Raw genomic sequence first — 10003 nt, 5'->3', positions numbered from 1 at the left:
CATGTGGTTAACATTTGTGCTTTTTAATCATCATATTGCTTAAAAGAAAGTCATATGTTTTAGAAATTTAGACTAACACTAAATGATCCTATTGGAAAAGGTGAACCACTTTTTAGGATGTTTTTTTTTTAAATTAGGGAACCATAACTTTGGTAAATGTTACACTTGTTATAGTGCTATAAGTTACCATCATAGGTGGAGTCGACTCCAGCCTCCCTCACCAAGCTGCCTGCATGGCTGTAGAAAAAGTATACTTATATTCTATATTTATTATTATGCATGAGATACAATGAGATATGGAAATTAGATGTACGTGGGGGAGTTTGCAGTATTTCTCTATGTACTAACGTCAAATTCCATGTACATTTGTATAGTTTACGTTTTGTGTGTGTGTGTGTGTGAACATTTTGCGGTGACCAATCACAGCCAGTCTGGAACAGCCAATCAGATTCCCTGCTGCCGCTTGAGTCCCCGCCCCCTGTGCAAGTATTAATTTGGCAGGCAGACGCGCTGCAGGATTTACTGCACGCAGGACAGAGCCCGTTTGACTGTTTCATACCGAGCCAATAGCATCTGCAACAATGGTTGATGCTTTCTGCGCGACATGGAAACTGGTCGACAGCCAGAACTTTGATGAATACATGAAGTCACTTGGTAAGATCATTTAGTTTTCTGCTTGAAATAAGATGATATTGTATTGTGAGCAATATTGTGTGTATGGGATAGTTGCTTAGTGTTCTCCTATATTTTCACTTTAATCACAGAAAATAAGTAAAATAAACAGTTATTGTCTCAATTTATGTCACGCTTAATAATGCATTACAACTAAAGGCACTTTTTTTTCCTTTCTGGCAGGTGTTGGTTTTGCCACAAGACAAGTGGGCAATGTCACCAAACCCACAGTAGCGATCAGCCAGGATGGGGACAAATTGGTGGTTAAGACCCTGAGCACCTTCAAGAACACTGAGATCTCCTCCAAACTTGGAGAGGAGTTTGATGAGACCACAGCTGATGACCGACATGTCAAAGTAAGCCGAGTAAAAAGTTGGGGTGTAATCTTCTCTGCGCTCTGACTGTACATTTGGAGATGGTTTAAATGTAAATACTGTGCGTGTGCTTGCAGTCTATCTTCACCATGGAAGGAGACACACTTGTGCAAGTGCAGAAGTGGGACGGCAAGGAGACCAAATTTGTCAGAGAAATCAAGGATGGGAAGCTGGTGGCGGTAAGATGAAATAAAAATATGATATAGTATGAAATGAACTGCTACAAGTGAGAGAAAACGTTGTACTTAACATTGTGATTCCATTTATCAGTTTATGAAGCCATTTGCATTATAGAGTACTTGCCTTGCCTTTGCAATGTTGTAATAACTGATTTGATATAACCCACATGAACTGCAGACAACTGTCTTTACCTTCAACATGAATGATTATACTGTGCATTAAAACCCCATCAAAGTATTAACTGGTCTTTTGCTTTGTCTCTTCTCTGCCTCACAGACTTTGACCTTTGAGGGAGTCCAGGCGGTCCGCACATATGAGAAAGCCTAACTTTGCCATCACAGAGCAAATCATCCATGCACTGCAAACGATCAACAAGGTGTTCTTTGTTTAGCTTTTACAGTATGCAGTGATTTGCACTTGATTTGCTATTGTAACATGAGATAAATATTTTGGGAAATCTTTTTTGTAAGACCTTTTGTAAGAAATTCAGACTGTGAAGGACCTAAACTGTTTTGTTTAGTGTATGTTAAAAATGGAAAAATAAACTGCTCGTCTAAACCTTAATGTCTCAGACTGTTCAGTTGGTATTTAAAAGTCATGAGAGCTCCATCACTTCCACTATCTCTTTTTTTTCATGCATATTTTAATGGACTGCTACTTTTTTGTCTTTTCTTTTCAAATATTTCAACCTTGGTTGTGGGAACAGTGCTTCCCCTGTGATGGGGGAGTTCCAGGTGACAGCTGCAGGGTGACGGTGCAGGCCAGAGCCGGCCGACTCGCAGCAGCAGCCACTGTGACCATTGAACTCATGGGAATGAATGTCCTCTAGTAACCCCCAGATGGTCAGAGACAATCAGGGGGTGGGGGTGGTGATGTCACACGCCTCGGGGGTAATCCGGTTTTAGTTGTGGTGTCATCACGTAGAGGCATCATTCGATGCTGTGCGGACCAACCGTGATCGAATGCTGCCGCTGGCATGACAGATGACAGACAACGCTTAGAGAGGTTACTGTAAACCGTTTATGTCAATCCAATAAACCACAGTTAGTAGTTCAAAGTCTAAGATTAATGTGTGATGATCTCTTAACTGTTTTACAGTGATCATATGAAATAGAGGAGGCTGTTTTGTGTTCATTTTAAAGTTCCATCATCTCTCCTCCAGCTTTCCCACATTCTAAGAGGCCAAGCTGTCCGGCCCTGTGAGCTGTGTCTTGCCTACTAAACACTGTGACTACAAGTGGCCATTCTTCTTATCTCAATGCACAGGCTGCCAAGGTTCTGGCCACCTCTGAATAGCGAGCGAAACAAAGGAACCGTGGTAACTGGAGTGGAACTCATTTGACCGATGCTCACTGAATTAATTTCCATCAAAATACGTCTCTATGCTCCAGTTCATACTATGCCAAAAAGAGAAAAAAAAGCCTTTATTCTCACGAAAAGCAGGCAATATCATTTGCGCAAGTATTCAGGGTGAAAACGATTACAATGCAAGTTCAAGCGAGTTTATGTAACAATTTTCACAGCAGCACAATAGCACTGAAAATGTAAACAAAAAAAGGGGGAGATTATCACATTCCGTGTTGGGGATACCGTGAGAGATACTAGTTTAGTGTAGCTTGTTCTGTTCTCAGTGCACTGCTCCGGGAGTTTCCTCTTTGTGGAATCTGTCAGGGGTGTAAACTGACCAGTAGTAACCCCTCTCTGGCCTCATTAGAGACATACCTCAGTTTGTGGTCTTTGTGTTGGGAAGACAAGACTCACAAACGGAACACTTGTATTGCTATGTTTTAATGTCATATTGCTACTATTCACAAAGAAGATGCAATCGACAAATGACACGTAATGTGGTAATGTAACTGCAGTTAAAGAGCAGTCGTAATGGTTCAGGGGATAAATCTGTCTATTTGACCACTTATTTCACTATTTACAACAATATTATTTCAAATACTTGATAACTTCTACTTGTTCGCAACATCACTTCGAGACATACGTGAGTTATCGTTATCAAATGATTTACAAGCTCAAGTATTTAGTGTTTCTCAAATTAGGGGAAAAAATATCACGCAAACATTTGTGAGCGTAAAACACACACACATCATGCACATTTCATTCAAGGACTATTAGATAAGCATACAGTGCTCTAAACACTGCAATGTTCAAAAAGTGTACGTATTGCACATGTTTCCAAGTGAGTTTTAGGTACAATTCAGTTAAAAAGAACAAATATGAATATATTGGCAACATAAATCCAAACGCCTTTTGTTATACTAGCAACAATATCTTTATTTTGTACTAAAATTCAATATCTCAAAATAAATATCCAAAGACAACGCACTGCCATTTTGGGAACAAAACATAGAGCTACAAGAGTGATAAAGGAGCATCCCCATAAAACTCCAGCAGTTACACTCAATTACTGGAGCCTGAGCTCATTGTGAGCTGCAGACAGTCGTATGCACCATCTACTGTATGGACTAATAAAGAGGTTGTTTCTATTATTCTAATAAAAAAGATAAGGGGATTAATTTTGAGTAGACTTTGGATTAGTGCCACAAGCTTTAATAATTGTCTTCTATGCAGAATATGGAACAAAAAATAAAGAGCCATATGTAAACAACAGCTGGTACAAGCTGAGTTTACATCTGAGATCATCTGCCCAGACATGTGAAGCCATCTGCGTTCATTTATAGTGTAATCACATGACGTGCAGACATAATTAAATATGTAAATGTCTCATTTCAATGTTACACTTGATAACCACGTTAACAACATTCAGGTTTTCAAATGAACCTGTAAAAAACTGAGTCTCGCACCATCTTTCATACTCTGACACTTCAGAGATTTTCGAACATGTGACTTGGTGTTCCTTTTGGACCAATAATAGTATTCGAAAATCAATCTGAAATCATGTAACCCAAACTGTACATCACAGCACAGGATATTCATAAAAATGTAATATGAATCCTGTTACCTTTTGCATATACAGTTAATGGGATGTAATAATATAAGATATGCATTAATATCATATTATATATGTTAAGAACCTGTTCAAAAGGATTCAATATATCATGTTTCTACATTTTTGCACACAGTTTTTGGTCTATCAAGGAATTGCCGTTAGCCACATCCCTGACTGACACATAAATCTCATCACATGTGCCTACTGTTAATGTTCCAGCTTGTAAAACATATTTGATAACAGTGCAAAAAAAAAGAAAGACTTATGCTCTCTCTCTCTTTGACTAAAACAAGTTGCAACAAATTAAAATGCCTTAAGCAAAAGAATTGGAAACAGAGTGAACAGTTGTAAAAAAGGCTTTTCTAACATGTCGTCATTCATTCATTCTGACAGTTCAGGCAATATGATGCTGTTTTTTATCCCCAAGGTCAAAATGAGGAGCTGGTGCACATGTCAGCAGGTAAATAAGACTTTAAAGGTCGTGTTTCATCGGTACGTTTGGGAGCTCTCATATACAGTGCGTGGTCATTCCTTTTGACACAGAAGAGACAGTAGACAAAAACAGAAAAAAACCCTTTCCTTTCATTAGAGAGAATATGTGTGAAAAACAAGGTTTCTTTGAAATGACTGACATATCAAGAATTCTGGAATAATGCACAAAACACTATAAATGCCCAATTTTAGATCCAAGGTCTTCAAAAGCAGGATAAGTTAAGCATTAAAACAGATGGCCGTCTACAATGCAATGAAGGAAAACGCTGAAATTACACAAGGTACACACCACTTTTCAAGTAAATGCGGGAATTGAACCTCTGTCCGCCTTGAATCCGCAGTTGTGGCCTTTTTTGTACCCTGGTTGCAGCACTATGTTCCTTCTTTAAAAAAAAAAAAAAAAATGCACCATCATATCTTTATTTGCATGTGTTCATGTGAGGAGCTAAATTAATGATCCACCGAGGTAATAAACTATATTGTTCCATCATTCTCAAGATATCCACCTTTCAAAAAATAAATAAAAATAAAATAAACTTTAAAAAAGGAATGACACTGGCTGCATGTATTTGGTACGAGAGCTCAACCAAATCTGGAAGTAAAATATAATCGGACCGTCACAGTAAATCCCCCAGCATCCTTTGCTGTCCACGGTTTTCTCGTGAAAACCATCAGGGAACAGCAGGTTGCGTTTCAGCAGCGCGAGGGGGGGGCGTGACCCGACCGCGTCATCATCAGTAAAATTGACTCAATTGTAAACCTCAGACTGAGGATTCAAATCTGCAGCGGTGAGAAGGAGTAGAAAGGAAACTGGGCCTCGTCCTCGTCCACAAAGAAGCACTGGAAGTAGGGCATCTCATCTGTGGAGGACAGAACACACACGGCAGCACGGGTCAGTACCCCATGTTCAGAGTCTCTGGCATCCTGGAAGCAGACCGAGCGTGCAATTTATGAGAGAGGAATTTCTACCTACCTTCAAGTTGAAAGCTGTCTGATACCGAAAGCTCAGCTATGAAAACAAGAACACAATGTTAATCATAAACCAATACAGTGGTATATTACCCTGCATTACTGCTTTCCTATGCAGTAGATATACCTTTTACGTCCTCCTCCTTGAATACTTTCTTCTCCGCAGATCTTTCTACAACAAAAAGCATTTTCTGGGTTCAAGTAAAGTTAGAACATTTAGAATTTAGTTGCTTCACAAACAGTTTTACCTTTCTTTTCTGGCTCCTGTATCTCTTTCAGAACTCTGTCCTCTGCAAATAGACAATACGCCAGATTAATAATAATTATTAGTCAAAGATTCAAACCACTTCCTGCAGAGGAGGCAACAACTGCTGTGCTGTACATTTAGCTTTCTCTTCTTTGGTTGCCCTCTTCTCAACTGTTTTTTCTAAAATAAATAAATAAAAATAGTTATTTTTGTCCATACCTATTTCTGGTCCACAGTGCACACTAGGCTAACAGGTGTACTATAAACGGCCACAAAGGCAGTTTCTTAACAATCAAGATACCTTTCTTTAAGGGCTCTGGTTTTTCTTTATGAACTCTGACCTCTGCAATGAATCACATACTTTCCATAATTCTACAGCATATCGTGGATGTATTGAAGTAATCAAACGCTACTTAAAGCCGGTCGTATGCTGTACCTTTCTTTCAGAACCTCAGGCGCTGTTTCACCAATGTGAAACAAACACAAGTCGGCAAGAAAGGAACGATTACAATATAGTTTCATTGCCAGGCACTCAACAAGTTATGTTTTGTTTCATTTCGCAGCTCAGTGAAAGTTAAAGGGGTTTCCTTTCTTGCGTGTGTAAGCCGGTGTAGCATCTCTGCATGCTTCTCTAGTTTCAGAATGACGTTGGCTGTGGCTCATTTACTTCAAACTTATATGTTGCAAAGAGATGCTTCAGGTCCAATGGCAAAACAAATATCACCACTAAGAGACTTCTTCATGTCTACCAAACTATCGGTACTGTAGTTTTCTGTAAGTTATTGTCTATAAACATATAACAAAATAGTGTCTTGCTGAGTAATAATGTGTACAAATCTTAATTTTAGATGTTTTCTACAAAGGATTCATAGAGACATTCACATTATTCAGCAGGAACATATTCTCAGACTTCAGATTACACAAAGGTAACATGGTTGCATAAAGAGCGGCCTCATAAAGCACCACCAATGTACCTTTCTTCACACGGGCTAGTTTGGTCTTTTCATCAGGAAGAAAATGCAATTCAGTTCTTTTATGTGTGGAAAGTATGTCTGGCGGTCGAATTGCAGCATATATAATAGACTCTTAACGTCGCCTCAAATGCGTCTCCATTTGACTCAATATCCTGGCTTGTTCTAAAATAATGTTATCGAAAATAATTGTGAAATAATATGCAATCGTCATCGTACTAAACATTTACCTTTCTTCACTGCAGCAGGTTTGTCCTTTTCTTTAGGAGTCTCCAGTTCTGCAAAAGGGAAACTAAGGTCAGACTTGGGCGTTCGGGACACAGAACACGATTAGCTCATTTTCCAACAATGCATATTGCAGCTGGAGCCACAGCATCGCAACACAAACAAAACAAAATGTAGTCTCTAAAAGCAGTTTGCAGAGCAACCCCTATAACTCAGTATCCTTTTTGTTTTTGTAAAAACAATGATCACTTCACTAGTGTTGTTGGTTTATCCACTTGTGATGCTTCTACCACACATCTCAACATTTACAACACATTGTTAATGTTTGGTGGGTTAGATCCGCCTTTGCTTTGGAATCTCAGCTCTTTATTGTCTATGTTTGAAAAGATAAGAGAGGTGACTTATAAAAAGCCTAACAACATCTCAGTATGCCAGTGCTTTGCAGATCTACTAACTCCACCGGTCCAAACATGCAGACGGTGTTCCTCAGGATCAGCAGTTTGCCTGAAGAGCTCATGCAGTTAAATCACTTTCCATTTATGATACATAATGTTGATTTATTGTTGCTCTCGTAGGCAAAATGCTTGCTTCTCTCCTGGGCAAAGCAATCAAAGCGTTCACAGAATGCAATGACCTACATTATGTGACCAGATCACTATAATTCGATCTCACATATGGATTACGGCCCCAACTGAAGCGCCACTAATGTACCTTTCTTTACATGGACTGGTTTGGCCTTTCTCCTCAACAATGCTGGGCGAAAAGGCAATTAATACACGTTTATTTGTGCTTATTGTAGGAAGACGCTAAACTGACACGAAATGACAACTTTTTAAATATTCTGTACATTTATCACCAAACATGACAATGTGAGAAGTGTTGTTTTAGTACCTTTTGGTTTGACGTTCTCCTTTGTAGACTCTGAGTAGATAAGAATATAATATGTGTTGATACTCAGTAAGTAGCTTTGTCATGTAGTTTGTTGTGCTTGTGGCAGTAACCAACAGTAATACACAATTAGTCTCTAATTATTTGTGAGTAACAACACAACGATGGCAGTGCAGGCTACCTTTCTTCTTTAGGAGGGATTTGACCGTTTCCTTCTTTGTGCCATCTTCAGTTTTAGAAGGAGCTAATTCATAAATGAAAAGAAAAACTATTCATGAATTAAAAAAAATAAATATAAAATACCTATTCTTGTCTATGATTTTTTTTTACACTTACCTTTCTTTTCATGAGCTGGCTTGGGCTTCTCCTTTGTTACCTCATGTGCTGAGTGTAATGAAAAGGATTTGTGTTAAGGATAGTTAACCTCTTGCCAAATAATGAGGCATTGTATCGACTTTACCTTTTTTGTCAAGAACTGGCTTGGTCTTGGGTTCTAAAGAGAAAAAAGAAAAAAGTAAGTGGCGTCATTCAAATTTTAGACATATGTTCTTAAGCTACATCCCATTTCTTAAAGATTTGATTTACGATGTCTACTATTAACATTTTAAAAAACGACACAATGCAGCTTCGATAAAGCATGTCATTTCTGCTGTGTGAAAAACATGCATCTACAAAATATCAAGTTATTCAGCTCAAATGTCTTTATTTAGGGGAATGACAATTCATTTGAATAAACGCGTGTACGCCTATATTAAAACATGAACTTTTTCAAATCATGTTTAAACAAAAAGTGACCAGATTGACTGAAATCAGTTTTCACATAACACTGATGTAATAACATATTTGTGGCAGTTTCCTCAACAAATGATGTCAATGATGATATTTTCAATGATACTTGAGCCATTATTGAGTCATGATGTGGAAATAAAGCATGACGTCTGTTTTTCATCAGCAGCCACATTCAAAACACACTCCTGCTGCATAACTTGCTTCTTTTCAGCAGATTTAGGTTTTGCTTTGATAACCGGTGCTAAAGAAATACACGGCCGCATTAAATCCAATGTATGCAGTTTAGTCGGACACCACAAAATAAACTGATTAAAAACAAAAGAGAGACAAATACATTGTGAAATGAATGGAGAAAAAAAAACCTTTTGTAGGAGTCCCTGTCTCGGCCTTCTCCTTGAGAGCCTCAGCTTCTCAAGGAGAAGATATATATATATATATATATATATATATATATATATATATATATATATATATATATATATATATATACATAGCTCATTTACAACTGTTTATTTACCCACTGACATCACATCATTCAAGAACTGTTTAATTAGCATAAAAAACGACGTATCATTTTATAGTCATTTTTTTACATTTCATTTAAATTAGGTATGATCTGATTACGGATGATAATTGTGTAATAAAACTTGTTCAATTTCTGTAACTACCTTTTTTTGTTGGTGCTGGTTTGACTTTCTCTTTTGGAGTTACAGGCACTATGAAAGAGAACATATTAGTGTGAGAAAAGATACAGTTGAATAAAAAGATGAAAATAGAAAGCACCAGTTTATTTTAAATGCAACGGATGTTGAGCAGTTAGCACTTTAAATAATAAAAGGTGTGAGAAAAAAAAAGTGGTGATCATATGAAAAATATTAAAATGAGTGTGTAAACAAAAAGATTACTACCTTTCTTCAGTGGCACAACCTTCACTTTCTCCTTTGTTATTGAGACATTTTTGTGTGGTACTTCTGCCTCTGTAAGAAAAATAATTAACGAGTATAAAAACTAATTGCTTCCTTATTTAAACATAAACAATAAGTTTCATTAGTGACCTCTTACTTTTGACTACTGGGACTGGTTTTGTCTTGAGTGGAGCAGGTTCTGTGTCGGAAGATTTTAGGTTTGTCAATCCACAAAATAAGATGAAAAATGATAAACGCTAAATATTAGCATACATCCCACCTCTCTTTGTTAGAACTGGTTTGGGCTTCTGTCTTGAAACGTCAGCTGCTAA

At 37.7% G+C, this 10003-nt stretch overlaps 1 protein-coding gene across 1 annotated transcript; it reads left to right on the top strand.

Moving 5' to 3' along the window:
• The first annotated feature begins 537 nt into the window (after nt 1–537).
• Nucleotides 538–1660, top strand: fabp7a (fatty acid binding protein 7, brain, a). Its single transcript, XM_034563372.1, has 4 exons — nt 538–654; nt 856–1028; nt 1124–1225; nt 1503–1660. Exons 1-4 carry the CDS (start codon nt 582–584, stop codon nt 1551–1553), a joined length of 399 nt encoding a protein of 132 aa, XP_034419263.1. The 5' UTR covers nt 538–581; the 3' UTR covers nt 1554–1660.
• Nucleotides 1661–10003: the final 8343 nt, after the last annotated feature.

The sequence above is a fragment of the Cyclopterus lumpus genome, chromosome 22 (genome assembly GCF_009769545.1).
Source record: "Cyclopterus lumpus isolate fCycLum1 chromosome 22, fCycLum1.pri, whole genome shotgun sequence".
In the NCBI taxonomy this organism is placed as follows: Eukaryota; Metazoa; Chordata; class Actinopteri; order Perciformes; family Cyclopteridae; genus Cyclopterus; species Cyclopterus lumpus.
Note: the sequence above shows the minus strand (reverse complement) of the source record. Positions and strands in the feature narration are given on the sequence as shown.

Excerpts from the sequence above, each read along its gene's own strand:
- fabp7a (XM_034563372.1), top strand. The coding sequence starts at position 582 with ATGGTTGATGCTTTCTGCGCGACATGGAAACTGGTCGACAGCCAGAAC. Across the intron at positions 655-855 it reads TGAATACATGAAGTCACTTG|GTGTTGGTTTTGCCACAAGA; the intron begins GTAAGATCATTT and ends CCTTTCTGGCAG. Across the intron at positions 1,226-1,502 it reads AGGATGGGAAGCTGGTGGCG|ACTTTGACCTTTGAGGGAGT; the intron begins GTAAGATGAAAT and ends TCTGCCTCACAG.